This window comes from Quercus suber, unplaced genomic scaffold, assembly GCF_002906115.3.
Source record: "Quercus suber isolate HL8 unplaced genomic scaffold, Cork oak 2.0 scaffold_226, whole genome shotgun sequence".
NCBI lineage: Eukaryota > Viridiplantae > Streptophyta > Magnoliopsida > Fagales > Fagaceae > Quercus > Quercus suber.
In genome coordinates, this window is record NW_027069684.1 from 590641 (window position 1) to 609174 (window position 18534).

At 32.9% G+C, this 18534-nt stretch overlaps 1 protein-coding gene across 2 annotated transcripts; it reads left to right on the top strand.

Annotated features, from left to right (window-relative positions):
- Nucleotides 1–2742: 2742 nt before the first annotated feature.
- On the top strand, nt 2743–18086 carry LOC112028058 (putative glucuronosyltransferase PGSIP8). 2 transcript variants are annotated; one of them, XM_065780144.1, is made up of 6 exons: nt 2743–3237; nt 15251–15509; nt 15898–16099; nt 16242–16290; nt 16789–16887; nt 17074–18086. In XM_065780144.1, exons 1-6 carry the CDS (start codon nt 2930–2932, stop codon nt 17612–17614), a joined length of 1458 nt encoding a protein of 485 aa, XP_065636216.1. In that variant the 5' UTR covers nt 2743–2929; the 3' UTR covers nt 17615–18086. The 2 variants fall into 2 exon arrangements, with proteins under 2 accessions (XP_065636216.1, XP_065636217.1); XM_065780145.1 differs by lacking the exon at nt 2743–3237 and adding an exon at nt 11272–12134.
- Nucleotides 18087–18534: the final 448 nt, after the last annotated feature.

An 18534-nucleotide genomic window follows, 5' to 3' on the forward strand; every position in this document is an offset into this window, starting at 1 on the left:
GGCAATAACAAGAGATTTGGCTAAGCCAAAAAAAAAAAAAAAGAGGAAGAAGAAGAAGAAGAGAGATTTGGCAATTACTTATTTGGCAAATATGCATTATCTACAAACAAGCACCAACCGCAATAACATATCTAGCATTAATAAATAGTTTTTCTGCATTAATATACTTTTTTTTTTGAAGGTGCATTAATATACTTTGTCATAACTTAATAACATATGCGATTGTGATTGGTAAAGGTGAGGCGAGCCATCACTTTCATATGGACCAATAATTTATTCTTTATTATTATATGGTAGCACATGTCAGGATTATGACAAAAATTGTCCATAAACTTACTCTAATAAAACACCAGTAATTTTTCAAAAAAATTTAAAAATTAATACGTATCAGTGTTGATTTGCTGACATAAAATACATAGAGAAGTATTCACAAATTTTCCTTTACAAGGATTTCTCATCGTAGGAATAATTTCATGACATACAGAAAAATTCATATTCAAAAATTTCTTCCAAAACTACTCAATAGCTTGATTATTTGAACCCTTCTATGCACTCTCTAGAACCTGAACCTGTATGGATCTAGAGATGTGGTAATTGGTATGTACTTGTCATAGTTGATTCAATACTTAACTGGTTCAAATCTAACATGTTTTAAGTTACAATATTCTTGTGTGTGTGTGTTTTTTTTTTTTTTTTTTTTTTTTTTTTTTTTTAATTTTAAAATATTGAATACATTAAAATTTGTCATGTATATGCACAAATAGCAGCACATGCATTCCATAGTATATCGTGAAAATTTGAAATAATAATAGTAAGTCACCACGTTTTTTACTCGTTATTATTTGAAAATTTTATATACAATTTTTATAAAATTTTCATTACTCATATCCACATAACAACATTATCTTAACTCTCAAAAAAGAAGAAGAAAACACAATATTATTCATTTAAAAATCTTAAATAAGGAACTGAGAAAAAATAAAATATGAAGAGCCTAACTCTTACAATGAAACAAAAATTTAGGCTTTATTTGTTTCATTATAAAATGTTTTTCAGTTGAAAATGTTTTTGAAGAAAATATTTTCTTTTTAATATTGAAAATGTTCCAAAAAAATAAACATTTGTAAGTGTTTGGTGGACATAAATGAAAATTTTTCCTATTTCACAACCTAATCAACCACCACTTAGACCCACCGGATTTGCTAGAAACTCAATTGTTCGACACATGAAACAACTGAATCAACGCAAATCCAAACGAAATCCACCCACATAATCACTTGATCAATGAAACCTCAACTCTATTGGTGCACCCAACCATTGATCGGTGCACATAACAATCATTTTGACACAACTCCAACCAAATCGAGCAAACTCAGTCGCAAAACCCATCAATTTGTGTAGTCTCGGCAACAATCACAAAATCGCAAGCAGCAAGCCTTACACCCTAGGACATTGCTCATGACCCTCTAACAACCAAGTTTGTTGTGTTTCTATGTCCAATAAGAGAGAAGGGAAGGGGTTTCTAAGTGCAAAGAGAGAGAAAGGAAATGATTTATGTTTTGGAAAATATTTAACTAAATTTTTTTGGCAAAACATTTTACAACTTTTACACTCAAGTTTTCTGATTCACAAAAAATGTTTTCAGCTTTGACCAAGATTTTACCCAAAAAAAAAAAGACTGTAAAATACTAAAAAAAAAATTCCGAAGAATAAATTATAGCGAAACATCTTAAGAAATAGAGAGAGATGCATTGAGTAAGTCATCGTAATTAAGGAGAGTAATTTCTCTCCCGATGGCTTACTCAAACTTTATTCACAAATTTTCGCTTTGCGTATATACAAAAAGTTACCGACAAAACCAACTGGTATTTTTTTTTTTGGGGGTGGGTGGGAACAAGCAACCGGTATTTTGTTTAATCCTTCTTTATCAAATTTGCGTTATCTACAAACAATCACCCACCACACATCAACATCTCTAGCATTTATAAAAAAAAAATAAAAAATAAATTATGTTAGAAAAAATTGTGGTTAAATACTTAAATTAGAATTGTTGTTCTATTGGACAATTTAATTTAGCCCCTAAATTATTACTTTTGTCAATGTCATCCTCCAAAGTTTCAAAATTAAATCAATTTTATTATTAGTTTTCTCTCCGATTAAACTTTGCTCACTAATCAAAAGAAGAAATTAATTAATAATCTAAAATAATAACTCAAGCATGAATATAAATATGGATAGAAAGTAGGCCGGTGAAAATAGGAAAAAAAATATATATATATATATATATTTCATTCAAAAGGTGCAAAATTTGTGCGGGAGTTATATAAATTTTTGTTAGATTTTTAGATTATATACACACTGTCACGTATATATGAATATTATAATCACAATCATGTATCGTAAAGGTTGTTATTACATACTCTCAAAATATATAATAATTTTATGTATCATTTAAAGAGAGTATACAAAATAATTATGAAGAATTTCACGCTATAGCTTTTCCCTGCACATAAATACTAATAGTAGCATATCTCTCCAATTATATATAGGAGATAACTAATATAAACTTTTTTTTTTTAATGAAAATTAAGAAGATTTTAATGAAATATAAAAAGTAACTAAACTAAGTTACCTAAATATATTTTCTCAAAAAAAAAAAAAGTTACCTAATATATATACACAACAACGTTTCAGTTTCACACCCGTTAAAAATCTGTCTTGTATTTAAGCAGGCTATAGCTAGCTGAGATATCAATGCACACTCCTCCTCATTTTTACCGCAACAAAACCTGGTCTGTTCTTCTTTATGTAAATTATAGTCCATGGAATAGCTGAGAGAAAGAGATAATAGAAGAAAAATATATTTGGAGGGAGAACTTGTTTTCTACTTCGTTGAGAAAAGGAAAGGAAAAGGAAAAGGAAAATAAAGATGGGTCAGAAAGAGAATAAAATTGTTGGGTTTATGGGATTATTGCTGTTGCTAGTTTTAACAGCGAAATATGAAACGACGTTGGTGAGTGGAGAAGAAGAGCCGGCTCAGGCTTCGCCGCCACCGCCGCCGCCGCCGCAAAAACATAAGAACGCGTACGCGACGATGATGTACATGAGGGGAACGAGGGACTACGAGTTCTTCGTAGCGATACGTGTCATGCTCAGATCGCTCGCCGGACTCCACGTGGACGCCGATCGAGTCGTCATTGCCTCCAAGGACGTGCCTGTCTCATGGGTCCAAGCTCTGTAAGTCTCTTATCATTTCTATTCTCTCTTTTGCAAATTTTTGTATTCCTTGTGTGCCTTTTATTTTTTATTTTTCGCTTTGGGCTAGTACATGTTGACTAATGGATAGTATAGAATTATTTTGGCACTTCGTGATTTGCCCGGACAACAAATTGGGTTATCAACAAAGTGAAACGAACCCAATTACCAAACAGATCTCTAGGTTTGTTAAGTTATCACTTATCAATAAGTTAGATTTTTTCTTTTTTCTTTTTTTGGAGAAACGATAACTTTGAAGAAATAATAACTTAGATTTTTTTTTTTGAGAGAGTTTCAACTTAGGAAGTCAGCTCCTGATGATTAGTTCTTTATCATCAGATCAAGACATCAATCAGTTTTTGGTGTAGACGAGGATTGAATTCTAGATCTCTTATACAACCATTAAAGACTTTACCAGATTAGTTAACTAGACCCACAAATAATAACTTAGATTGATATCAAAACAATTCTAGATAATACAGTATTTATTTAAATAATAAAGATATAATAATTTTAACTATTAGTTAATAATAAATTTATATATTTTGTGGATGAGTTATGTAAAGAAATTTTGAACTAGTTATTTGAATTATAGCAGTAACTAATAAGTACAATAATATGAACTCTAAGTAATTAAGTGCCACAAAACATAATATTAAGGGGTTAATTTAGTGGTTCTTAAAGTGTTATAAGATGGTACTTAGACTCTCGAAAAGCTTTAAACACCTTTATTGGAGGGGTGGGGGAGCAACATAATTCAAATAAACTCTCCCATCCTTAATAACCCTTCTTTGTTTTTTAAGGCACGTACGTTTCATCAAGTAGTAAAAGCTGAGAGCCTGAGATTAAATTAACCTTATGTTTGGATGGAGGAAGAGAAGAGATGAGTTGGCTAGAATAATCTATGTTTCAAACATATCTTAACACAATTAATAGTAGGGTGATTAAATTGAATTTTATCCAATAATTGAATAATCAATCTAAGTAATGTATCTAGTTTATCTAGATTTTCCTTATTCTCACTCCCAAAAATGGAGAGATAGCTGTAGAGTGCTGTAAAGTGAACAGATATATAGCATAGTTAGAATGATATTAATTAGACCTTCATTATTACATTTATTTCTTCTCCATCCAGAAAAAAAAAAAAAAAGAAAAAAAAAAAAAGAATAAGCATGCAAAACCAACGGAGACCCTTGGCTAGCTCAAGTGATACTTCCATCTTTCCACACGGGGAGAGTGTGGCTTCGAATCTCAGGAGGTGTAATCCTTTGAAATATTCTTTCTATAGCCAAATATATGCATATACACACGCAGCACACATAACGGTATAGGCTCTTAGATTCTTGAAACTAAATTATGGCCTAATTTTCATCAAAGAAAAGACATGTATCACATAAATGCGAAAACTTTGTAAAATGAAAATAAATAATGCAATCGTTTCTACCCCAAATAATTAAGAAACCCTGTCCAGAAAACTTAGGTTTTTTTTTTTTTTTTTTTAATTAAAAAAACCACGTGTCATATAATTCTGAATTCTCCACAAATTACCTTTCCTCCCTAATCTTAATTGTGTTAGGGTGTGTTTGCTTAAAGGTGAAATAAGGTGGAATAAAGTGGAAGGAAAATTTTAGGAGAAAATGAAAGGGAAAACTTTTTTGGAGTGTGTTTGGTTGGATAGGAAGAAAGGAAAGTAAATGGTGGAGTCTAGATGCTTTCTTCCCAGGTCCACCAAAAAGTTTTCTCCTAAAAATAGAGAAAAAATTAAAGGGGAAAAATTCATAAAATGAGCTTCCAAAAATACCTTCATCTTGGAATTCACCTCCAACGTATAACGTATTGGCTTCAATTTTCTTTTTCTTTTTCTTTTTTTCTTTCTTTGTTACTAATTAGCGTGTTGGCTTTTTTTTTTTTTTTTTTTTTTTTTTTTTTTTTTTTTTTTTTTTTACTAACTAACATGTTGGCTTCCCTTTTTTTTTTTTTTTTTTTTCCTTTAATTTTTTTCTTTTTCTATTACTAACTAACGTGTTGGCTTTTTTTTTTTTCCCTTTGATTTTGTCTGGACAAGTGGGCTTCTTTTTTTTTCTTTTTCTTTTTTGAGCTCATGTGTTTATTTTCTCATTAATTTTGGTTGGTTTTTGTTTTTGTTCTATTTTTTTTAGAAAACAGTATTTGGTTAATTTCTTATGCCATTTTTTTTTTTACTTTAATGAAGTGTTCATCTATACACAATTTTTTTTAAAGTATAATATGTTACTTTTTGTTTTATTTAATAGAGATATGATAGTAAATTTATACAAACTTTATTTTCAACAAAATAAAAATATTTTCCATCCCTCCACTTTTCTACCCTCCCAATCAAACACAAATAAAAGAAATTAAAATCTTTTCTATCTTTCCACTTTTACATATTCTCTTAATTTTCTATCTTCCCACCTTCCAATCCTCTTAACCGGACCTTAGGATACGTTGCTTAAACCAGTGAAGGCATAACTGATTAGAAGTAATTGATGACTTTCTAGTACGTACCTATCCGTGTACGTGATTTTAACGATTCAGTTAAATATTAACCTGGCCAATTCAAACAATCTTGACTCAGTGCAATGAAAATCAATAAATGTTTTTATAATTTATAGGGAAATAAAGATCATTCGGAGCTGTCTTTTAACAGGCTTGACTTTTATTTTACTTAAAAAAAATTTATTCATTCTTTAAAATATTTGATGATTCTTTCGTTATATATTATTATAAATTAAATAAACTTCATATAATCGGTGTCTATGATACTTGGAGAATCATTTCCCTTGTAACGCGCATAGGGTGGAGAACATGGTTTCTAGATCTCTAGATCGGGCGCAACTTGATTCAACGAGCAAAAACATCGGTAGGTGAGATAGATTTTTTTTATTAATTATAGCACCATAATTTGTGTGTTACAAATTTTGCCACAACTAGGTATATTAACAGTCTATCACTTTTAAATAAATTTACTATTTTTTCTTCACCAATCAGTCAGTCAGCCACAAAAGATAGTTATAAAAATCAACGTGAAAACAATTGTTGTCATAGAATTACTAGAGATTTAGGGTCCGTTTATGAACAACTTATTTTGTTGAAACTGAAAAATTTTGCTAAAAGTATGTAGAGAAAAAAAGAAAAAAAGAAAAAAGAAAAAAAGAAGCTAAAAGCTGACTTTTGGAGTAATGAAACCCACTTTAGGAGAAATTATAAAGTTCTCTCGTGGACCACATTACTTGTCCACCATTTTACTAAAAAAGCTTCCACTTGTTTAAAATTGCTGAGTCAATAATTAATTTATGTTTAAAAAAAATTTCTAACAAACAATTTTAAACAAGTAGCAATTCTTTAATGGAATGGTAGACTACATCACTTATCCACCATGTGAATCTCATAATTTCTCCCACTTTAGAAACAAAAATAAGCTAACCTATTCTCATATCTCAAACGCAACCTCAGAGAGACAAAAACTATTAATCAACTCACAAATACCAACTTTATGCATATATATATATATATATATATAACCTTCCCATGCAATACAAAGTACATGATTAATGTAATATAATATTTAAGGGCTGATCTAATCAAGTTGATGATAATCCAAGAAAAAACTAAAAAAGAATTATTTAGCAAAAAAGACTAAAAAATAATCAAGTTGATGATAGACTATGTGCAAGTCCAAGGGGATATCCTCAAAGAGAACGGGATGATACCATGGTTACCTTGTTTAGCGTCATAACCATGATGATGGTCGGCAAGAACTTGTTGGGTTTGCGAAGAGCGCGTGTAGGACTTAGTCCTTCAAAATATTTATGATTCCCAATATTTTCTATTGGGCGTGAGTGACACGAGCAATGGAAGCAAATAGAGTTATCCTTTATAGCCAAAAAATGTGGTATCTTATCCTTGATGGATCAATAAAGTTATGACGAAGAAATGAGAGGGGAAAAAGAAGAAACAAGTGATATCTTTACTTGATCATCGACCAATTTAAGGATAAAATCGGTTTCAGGTTAGCTTTTGGTGCCCTCGAAAAGATACTTTTATGATAAAACAAGAAAAGAAAAGAAAAGATACTTTTAGATTAGAAGGAAGGTTAGGTACTTCAAGACCCACTGACAGCCTCAAGTTAGAAATTCCTGAATTATCTTTCTCACTTTTTTTTTATATCACTTTATGTTCTATTTTTTTTTTTCTATATATAAAAGAAAAAAACCTTTATGTTCTATTTGTTATGATATACTACATGTCTTTTTTTATTTTAAACTTTAATTATTTTATAAAGTGAGTAATAATAATATATGAAAAATTGTGATTAATAAAGCATAAAATAATATACAAAAAATAAGACTGAAAAATTGTATTCAAAATTTCTAATAATATACTTTATCTATCATCACAATAAGAATGTCAGAAATTTTTAATGATACTTTATTTATCATCCCAATAAGAAATTCGTCCTTTAAAAAAATTATCTTTCGTCAAATATGAAAAGTGAAATATAAATCTAATTCACCATATGCATTCATTATTATACTTTATTTACCAACATTAATTAGCATGCGTTTTGGTTCGAAGGTCACTGCCTAATCCCTCATGTCATTTGACAAGTTAATCATGAAAAAAAATAAACATTAACAAAAGTGTTAATTTAAACAATAAATAGAGGTCATAATTTGATGTGATGAGATGTTTTTTTTGTTCAAGTGAGTTAGTACAAATAGCACTTTCATAATTGTCTATGACCTTTAGAGGATGATAAAAATCAAATAATATTATTCTTTAATATTGAAAAGGGATAAGTAGTAAGTACTTCCTTCGTACCAGAATTCTAAATGAGACACAAGACTAACACATTAGACGTGTCATGCCCATGTCAAATGACCAATGGATACAAACCAAAGGCCATCAAAAATAACTTAGGGTATGATTGGTGCACTGTAATAGCATATGTAATAAAATAATTATTTATATATAATATCAATTCGGTCATTTAGTTTCATCTTTATTATATAGATTAGTTATTACATTGGAATAACTATTTTTAAATATTTTTTTTTGGTAATCAACTATTCTTTAAATTGAAGAATGACTATTCCTCTTTAAAATAAATGTAATAGCTATTCTTTAGTGTATATAATAGGTTTTAAAATTAATATTGTGGGGCCAGAAAATCGGGTGGCCTCGGCCCACTTCAACCCAGGCCTAAATGGCCCACGCCGAGGACGCATGATGGGTCCGAGGATGACCCTATCCTCAATCGTCCGAGACCTCAGTACGAAGAAGGGGTAAGCCCTGGGCGAACTGTCACCTCGGCATTGAATACACTCACCTAACCCTTCTGGCCGCATTAATGAGGATGTAACCCCTTGGCAGGGCAACATCAATCAGGGTGAACCACTTGAGCACGAATATGACCTTTGATGGGATGGACGGTCAGGTGGAAGACCAATAGATGACCAACAAGAGGAGGAAGAGGGGGATATATAAGAGGGGTGAGCAAAATGTAACGGGGGGGTTTTTTGGAAGGGGTTTTGGAAGGAGTAGAAAAGGGAAGGAAAAACCTCCTCGGCCAGGAGCCGATGAGGCCAGGAGCCGAGGAGCATCTCCCACTTGTAAATTGTTCTAAATATTTTTCAGTAAAAGAAAAGAGTTCATGCTACGTGAACGCCGGCCAGCGCCTAAACCTTCGATCCACTCTCTACAAATTCATTGTTCTGGGTTCGTTGGGCCTTTGACCCATATCCTTTGGGCTTGGGCAACAAAAACAGACCCTACAAATATATTTCTAAAAATATAAAGTTTCCTTATATATCATATTTTACAAGTTTTTTATAAGTAATAATATTATATTTTACAAGTTTTTTTATAAGTAATAACCAAACTTATGAATAGTAATAGTTATTCTATTACAATTTATTCTATTCCCAGTAATAAAGATTACTATTCCTAATATAATCTACATTCAATATACGAAAAGTACCCTTAGAGTATCCACATCTGGGTTTGCAAAAAAATGATCTATTTTACCATTTAAAAAACTATTTTATCTATTATATCATTTTACTTTACAATTTATCCAACATTTCAGTTATTATTTTTATATACAACGTATTAAAATAATATAAACTACGTGGTAAATTGATATAAAAATATCTATCTCACTTCTCTCTCTTCCTTTCTATTTCTCTTACTCTCTCTCTCTCTCTCTCTCTCTCTCTATAACTCACCCACTCACAACTGTTAAGCAACCCAGTCACCCACCATCACCGTCGAGCAACCCAATCGCCCCACCCACCACCACCACTACTGTTGAGGATTCAAACCCCAACAAAACCCAATACCCAAACCCCCTTATGGCCTTTTCTTTCTCTCTTCCACACCACCACCGTAGCCACCACCACAACAAACACTAGACCCACCACGACGACACCACCACCGCCCCACCATCACTAGACCACCTTACAACCTAGCAACCAACTACACCACAAAACCCTTAACCCACGTGACCCAGAACCCACAAACCCAAAAAAATCAACAAAAATTCTAGCCACCACTGCCAAACACTCCGGGATCCATACCCACTGCTGCATCACACCCACCCAGGAACGGAACCAGGATTCGAACCTGAGGGGGCAAAGCTTAAAACATTTTTTTTTTTATGAAAATAAAAACTAACATTTATTTCATATTCAACAAAATACTACATATAAAATAAGTGTTTTTTTAAATGTTTCAACATATTTATCAAAATGGAACTTGACGCTATTTCAAAGGGGATCCAAAAATATATATATTTAAGGGCAAATCTTAATTTTTCAAATTACATATGTATACTAGTTTTTTTTTTGTTTTTTTTATTTAATTGGGGGGCTATTAGGACCAAAATTTAAAATTTCAACATATATATATTAGTTTTTTTTTTTTTTTTTTTTTCCAATACGATCTCCACGATTGAAACCCACCAATCTCCACAACAAATGTTGTTCTCCACCACAACCCAAGACCCACAACCTTAATCACGATTCACGACCTCCACCATGAATCGCACCTCCACACGTCGATCTGAGAGAGAGAATTAAGGGACAAGCAAAAGAGAAAGATGAACGAGAGAAAGTGAGAGAAGGAATAGAGCTCAAAAGACGAGAGAGAGAAGAGAGACCAGACTGAAATGAGAGAGGAGCAAGAGAAGACTGAAATGACTGTAGCGGGTTTGTAAAAAATTTTAAGTTTACACAATTGGGTAAAATGTGTTTTTGATATTTTGAGAATATAAAATAGTAATTTGGGAGTTTTACAACCTTCAATACTAATGCTAGGGGGCATGTGACTAATATCAATAAATCTTGATACCTAATTTCATAATTTGCTTTTATCCACAATTTTTTACATGAATTTATTACTTCTTTTTTTTTTTCTCCATCACACACTTACAATTATTTTATTTTAGTATATTATGATTTATGAAATTAGATATGTTTGTAATACTGTTAGGCTATTCCGAAATTACCATACTGTTGAGTGGAAAAATGTGTATATAACCTTTACACATTCAGAAATTAATACGATACTTGAAAAAGGACCGAATATAACTTGTGCGAAGGTTGCATACATAGACAGAGATATTTTTCTTCTGCTACAAATAGATAAAATATTGCCGTTTGGTCCTCCATCTTTATTGCCATTTTCTTTCAAAAAGTCTACTAGAAAGATAAACGCTACTCTACTTCTCGTAGAAGTAGTACTAGTAGTAGGTCTTGAATTGCATCGGCTGTGGGCTATGTCAGCTGTCATTCACATCCAGAATCAACAGAGCCCAGTCCACAACACGCAAAAGGGAAGTAAAAGTAAGCTTGACTAGGTAGGCCATTTCTCACATTGAGGGGGTAATTCAGTCCCAAAAAAAAAAAATTCAATTTTGTCAACTGCGCTTCATGAACACTATTCCATTTTTTTCTATTTCTCTAAAAGTGGCTCCGACACCAAAGCTCCCTCCCATAGGCTATAAATAAATTATAAATCCTAATTTAGCTCTAAAAACTAAAATAAAACCTCATTTCCAAAACGATAAAAACATTTTCTCCGTACTGTGCTGGCTTCTTCGCACTCGTTTACAGGTACAACCGTAACATTTTCTCATTTAATTAAAATCCCTGCGTTTGAGATCTCAAGGCACCCCAACCCAACAGAAAAACTCTGTTAAATCAAAAACCTCCAAAAATTGTAAGTAAACAAAAATAGCCTATTGTTGTTGTTGTTTTTTTTATCGTTATTTTAGTTTTATAGCTCTGAAAATCAGCCTTTCCTTGCCCAGTTGTTCCTAGTTTCTAGTGTCTACTTTCTACACACCCACCTAAAAAAAAAAAAAAACTCTCCCTATCTCTCTCGCTTTGTTTGAAAATCTTGGCAAAAAGCTAAAGGTACCGTTTTGGTACGGTGGAGCCTTGGAGACCCACCACATTAAATGCTGAGATTCAATTAAGATAATATCACATACTTGGATATTTCTTTGACTACCAAGTAAGCTCGAAGAAGGAACAGAGTTTTTTTTTTTTTTTCTTGAGAGCGGAAATGGGTCGGAGAGAGAGACAGAAGCGAAAGTTTGATGCTGGGTTTTTGGTTTGGGTTCGGGTTTTGGTGGCGGCGGCGGTGGTGTTATCGGTAGTGAACGAAACGACGGCGTCTCCTACTGAAAAGAAGAGGAACGCGTACGCGACGATGCTGTACATGGGAACACCGAGGGACTACGAGTTCTACGTGGCGACACGCGTCTTGCTGAGATCGCTCGCCGACCTCCACGTGGACGCCGATCTCGTCGTCATTGCCGCCCTCGACGTCCCTCGCCGATGGGTCCGAGCTCTGTAAGTTTCCCCAAATTTACTCTTATCACTTTCCCCTTTTCTTTTCTTTTTTTAATTTTTTAAATTTTTTTGCACTTTCGTGCGCACCATCTTCTTTGTCTTCTTTCTGAGCTAAAGTGCGCCGCGTGGACCCACGGCGTAGTTTAGAATAGAAATATGAAAACGAACCCCTTTGTAATTATTTGCCAAAGCCAGCAGAGCAGCGTAGCTTGTGTAGGTGAAATTTGAATCTAACCAAACTACCCTATGATCCAAGCCATAGGTAGGCAAATATGAAAGTGATTTTTAGGACCATTCTTTGTTATATAAATGGATGAATTGGTCTGTATGAATGGTAGATAATTATTTTTAGGACTCATTTAGTCATTACCTTTTCTATCACCAATCGACTAGTTGTGAATAAGAATAAAATAAATAATAATGAAACCAAAGTTGAGTCATGACTTTCTCTTTTGTCCACCACTCGCCTCCACCGCATTAACAAAAATTGAAGTGTAGGTAGCAGAGATATGGATATGATAAAGAGTTCTAAATTGTTATCCTTTTAGATGAGAACAACTTTGTCGAATCACAGCATGGCACGTAAGGTACATGATAGGGTGAGTCAGTTTTTAATGGTTTTAACTTTGGGTTTATTATGATTCTCAAAAAAGAAAAAAAAAAATTTGGGTTTATTTTTGGGAAGCGTTTTTAAAAGTGGGGAAAACTGAGAGAAAGCAAAGACTTTCTTGGTGGTTGAGTTTTATTTTGTTGAACGGTAGGAATGCTAGTAAAATTTGATTCTTTTTTTTTTTCCTGTTGTGGGCTGAGTCCTCGTTTTTCGGTGGAGGGAGCACGAAACGTTGTTCTCGATAAAAGCATCGTTGTTTGTGATGGGCCGTTTCATTCTAGTTTCTTCTCTCATCATGACTTGTTTGGTTTTTAAATAAAAATAGAAATATCCACGTCATAGGTAGGCAATAAGGGTGCCATTATTGATTAATTTGATTCAACAAAAAGAGAATGGTCTGTCTCTACTTTTGCTAAGTTATTGATTAATCATATAAGTTCTAAGTTCAGTTCACCCCCGAAAAGAAAAATTCAAAACCTCGGGGCAATTTAGACACATACAAATCATCATGGAGGATGAGACGTAAGCAATATTATTTATTCCATATTATGATAAATAAGATTTCTGTCACATAAGATTAAGTCTCATTCTCACCTACTAGGTTTGACACATGGGGTTCATCTTATATGAGCTACTAGGTTTCACATAAGGGTGTTAATATATTAGGTGCACTAGCAAAAATAAGGGAATGCTCTCCTATCTATGCATTTATCATAGCAGTGAGAAAAAAAGACTTATTTCTTTAATGAAATAATAAAGATAAAGTATTGATTGTCCATTTTTTGAGAAAAGAAAAATTACAGGTGAAAGATATAGATGTAAAGGAGTTCCCCCCTCCCCCATTTTCACTAATTTTATATGGACAAAGTTTAGCTACAAATATAATTGTAACCTAAGACTATAACATTATTCAATATCTTTTTATTGGAGGTGAATTTTGACAAATTCACCTTTAGATTACACATTCTTTTTATATCCTCTATTTTTGCAAAATTTCTAGAAAATTAAAAAATAAATAATTATATCATCAATAAATTGTTTAAATTGCAAGTTTTTGTAGTTTAAAATTATGTATAAAATATAAACTTATAAATCATATAGCAAATAATATTTGATTGACACAAAATTTGACATGTGTATTATGAGCGTAAAAAATATGTAATTCAACAGTTAGATTTTCAAAATATGTATATTCCATTTTATTCTTTTGCAATCCATTCATTTCATACTGTCCTGTTTTCTTTTTTATCACCTAAACATAGTGTTAAGACACTGAACCTTCCCTCCTTATCTTTCAAGTAATTTGTCTTACCACGTTATTAATTATTATGGAGAAAAAATTGATGGGTACACGATTTGACTGACCCCATCCAATAATTCTGTAATTTCTAGGTAATTTCTGGGAACTTTTTCCTTTTTCAGTGGGTTTCTACTTTCTACCATATGTACCATTTTTGTGTGTACGATTCTTTTGGGCATGATGGTGCATTCAAGTTTAACATAACGCTCCAAAAGGAGTCATGGATCCAATATAAAAAAAAAAAAAAAAAATTGTCCAAAGATTAATTTACCCCTTCCATTTGTCAGCTCCTGAATAAAATTTGACAGCAAAGTTAGTCTTGGGCCAGAGCAGTAAATTTACTAAATTGTGATCATCCAATTGAGATAGTCACCTAAGGTACCATGTCCAAACATAGGTTTAATTTTTAAATATAGGTACCTTCAATTGTCTGGAATCTGGATATCCAATATATATATAAAAAATAAAAATAAAAATAAAAAAAAGCCTATGAAATATGAAATTTGTGAAGTACATAAAAGAAGTGAAATTCCAAATTCTATAAAAATTTGAGATAGTCACCTAAGGTACCTTCAATTTGAGATAGTCACCTAAGGTACCTTCAATTGAGATAGTCACCTAAGGTACCATGTCCAAACATAGGTTTAATTTTTAAATATAGGTACCTTCAATTGTCTGGAATCTGGATATCCAATATATATATAAAAAATAAAAAAATCCTATGAAATATGAAATTTGTGAAGTACATAAAAGAAGTGAAATTCCAAATTCTATAAAAATTTGAGTAATGATTCTATCCCTAGAATTGCATTTTTCGATAATTCTACAGTTTATTAAATATTCGATTAAATTCTGAGGTTTAGTTGAATTCAAGAAACATACAATCAGCAGCTCATATAATATTTGTAACCTCTGCTATGTGTGTTTTCGAAATTGCATATAGCCATACACTGCTACAAACAAGTGAAAGTCATATCTTAAATTGATCTACTGAGAGCTTGTCAAATTGTAGTTTTGATATTTGTTGATAGTTAGTAAGATTTTTTTATATGATACAATTTATATAATTAAATTTATTATGTTCTTAGTGAAACAAATTTGGTTGGTGATATATTTTTCATTTGTGTTCTATACCTTGAAAGGCATAGCAATAACATGCAAAAGGCTTTTGGAAATGAAGTGACCGGTTATGTTTTTGTGGTCTAGGGAACAGGAAGATGGGGCAAAGGTGGTGAGTGTTGAAAATTTGAGAAATCCATACAGAGATCAGTCCAATTTTGATTTTAGATTCAAGTTGACATTGAACAAACTCTATGCATGGAGCCTGGTGGAGTATGACAGGGTCGTCATGCTCGATGCTGATAATCTCTTTCTTCAAAGGACTGATGAGTTGTTCCAATGCGGACAGTTTTGTGCAGTCTTTATCAACCCTTGCTACTTTCATACTGGCCTCTTTGTCTTGCAGGTAAATCGTAGTTCTCGCTTAAATTTTGTTTAAATGTGTTTCTAAAAGCATACCCATTTTTGTAAGAAATATTTTCTGAAAAATAACATCTTAGTTTCTATTTCAAGATTAATTTGATCATATTTTTTCTATGAAACATGACACAACTAAGCGAGTGATTGAAAAGGACTAGAGATTATGTTGCTAAAATTTAACATACTTTCCTAGACTGCAACCCTTTTAGAAGCCTAATAATGCTAGGATGGCTTCTGGTCCTTGATGTTAATTTCCTTTTTGAATTTGTTTGGAATCTTACAGTGACTTCTCTAACTAATATATAATTTTCCAAAAACCAAAAAAGGGCATTTCAGTTGTTTTAATGCATGTTATTGTGAATATGCTATTACAGCCATCAAAGGAAGTATTCAATGACATGGTTCATGAGTTGGAGATTGGACGAGAGAATCCAGATGGTGCAGACCAGGGTTTTATCTGCAGCTACTACCCGAATTTGCTTGATCGACCAATGTTCCATCCACCACTTAACGGCACCAAACTCGATGGAACTTACAGACTTCCATTGGGCTATCAAATGGATGCTTCTTACTATTGTATGTAATTCGCAAAGAAATGTCTCCGATTTCCATACTTTAAACTTCAATTATTAATTCTTCTTGGACACTGCTCCTTCAAATAATGCACTTGTTAGTTTTGTACTTATCTTAATGCAGTTTAATCTTTTGCTGGCTCCAGATCTTAGACTCCGCTGGAGTGTACCCTGTGGACCCAACAGTGTCATTACATTGAAATGTTCAGTATAACAAGACAATGCAATAGGCCATTTGGTCTTGTATAAAATTAAATTACTTCTTTATAATAGCTATTTTTCATTTATTTATTTATTTTTACTGTTACTAATGTCAGGAATGAGGATAGAATAAAAAACTTATGGCATGTTTGGATGTTTAAAAAAGGAGGGGGAGTAGAGTAGAGGGAGGGAGAGTAATGCAATTACCTTGTTTGGAAGTTTTTTAAAGAATGAGGGGGAGAGATTTGGAGGAGTTTGGAGGGGTTTGGACTCCCTCTAGGCCCCAATTTTAATTCCCCCAAATTGAGAGATTTGGAGGGGAGTAGAGTACATAAACTATTAACAAGTAAATTACCTAATTTACCCTTATTATATTAACAAAATTACACAAGGAGAATGACTAATTACTTCCCTTCCTCCTTACTAATTTTAAAAACATCCAAATAAGGTGGAGGTGAATCATCTCTNCTGTGGACCCAACAGTGTCATTACATTCCCAGGTGCACCGTTGTTGAAGCCATGGTATTGGTGGTCATGGCCTGTCCTGCCATTAGGCATTTCATGGCACGAACAACGTCGTCAAACTCTTGGGTAAGATTCAGGTGCATTCTGATGATGCTTCTTTTTTTCCTCCATATTTCGTTTGGACATATATCAACTCTTGGGCAACACCTAATATTTTGCTACCTTTTTCAAAAAATTTGCCTCTTTCATAGTTCATACACTGCTATTCCATGAAATAGTTAAATATAACTGTAACACAAATTTTTTATACAGGTATGCTGCAGAGATGCCTGTGGTAATTATCCAATCTGTAATTTATCTAGGAATACTAGCAATGACTCGTATAGCACGGCCAAACTTCTCCAAGTTGTGCTACCGGCGATCTGACAAGAACATTTTCTTAATACAAACAGGACTCAAAATTATAGCAGTGTGGTCAATTCTTGCCTCTTATGTATTACCCTTCTTCATTATCCCTCACACAGTTCATCCAGTACTAGGCTGGACCCTTTACTTGTTTGGCTCTTTCACGCTTTGCTCCGTAGCAATTAATACATTTTTACTACCAATGATAGCGGTTTTGATCCTGTGGATTGGGATCTTTGGGTCCCTTTTGGTCATGGCATATCCTTGGTACCCAGATGGGGTTGTAAGAGCTCTAGCGGTTTTTGGATATGCATTTTGTAGTGCACCATTCTTGTGGATATCAATTGTTAAGATAATGACAAGCCTTCAAGTCTCACTTGAAAGGGAAGCTTTCTTTCCAAAATTGGGTGACTCTGTGCCACCTTCGGGGTTTAACAAGTTATATTAACAGATACTGCTCTGAATGCTTCATTGCCTGAGACTAAGAAGGCACTCTTTTTGGCCAAAATGAACTGATATTGAAGATGCTTGTGGATAGAAATGGGACAGAAATTTGTTTTGCACGGGCTTTCGTGGTTTTCCGGGGCACTCAAATTATTTCCATGGATTAAGCCAGAGGGAGGACATATTACACACTCCCAAGGGAACATTGGCAATGTAATTATACATGATTTTCATAATTAAATTTGTTGCATTGTTCTGGCTCTGCTTTTTTGTGAATTGTGTCAACATTCGTTAGCTCTTTGTTTTCATCTTCTTCCTTGGCCTTCTGGCTAAGCAATATTTGGTAGCGTTAGTAGAAAGAATGACAGTTGAATCGAGGAGAATGTTCAGTATAACAAGACAATGCAATAGGCCATTTGGTCTTGTATAAAATTAAATTACTTCTTTATAATAGCTATTTTTCATTTATTTATTTATTTTTACTGTTACTAATGTCAGGAATGAGGATAGAATAAAAAACTTATGGCATGTTTGGATGTTTAAAAAAGGAGGGGGAGTAGAGTAGAGGGAGGGAGAGTAATGCAATTACCTTGTTTGGAAGTTTTTTAAAGAATGAGGGGGAGAGATTTGGAGGAGTTTGGAGGGCTACTCTCCTCCCCTTTACTCTCCTTCCTCTCTAAACTTCCAAACAAGCCATTAGAGACAAGGAGGAAAGGGGTGGGTTGGGGGACTTAGGGCCCTTTTGATAAGAGATTTTTTAGTAATGTTTGTATTTTTTGAAAATACGTGTGTGAAAAAGTGTGAAAATATGTATAATATTGTTTAAATATTGAAAACTGTTGTTTAAACAACTATAACAAACAAGCTCTTAATTTCTCATAGTCGTGTTTATTCTAATTAGTTTAACTGGTAAAGTCTTTTGTT

Excerpts from the sequence above, each read along its gene's own strand:
- LOC112028058 (XM_065780144.1), top strand. The coding sequence starts at position 2,930 with ATGGGTCAGAAAGAGAATAAAATTGTTGGGTTTATGGGATTATTGCTG. Across the intron at positions 3,238-15,250 it reads GTCTCATGGGTCCAAGCTCT|GGAACAGGAAGATGGGGCAA; the intron begins GTAAGTCTCTTA and ends TTTGTGGTCTAG. Across the intron at positions 16,291-16,788 it reads GGACCCAACAGTGTCATTAC|ATTCCCAGGTGCACCGTTGT; the intron begins ATTGAAATGTTC and ends CAGTGTCATTAC.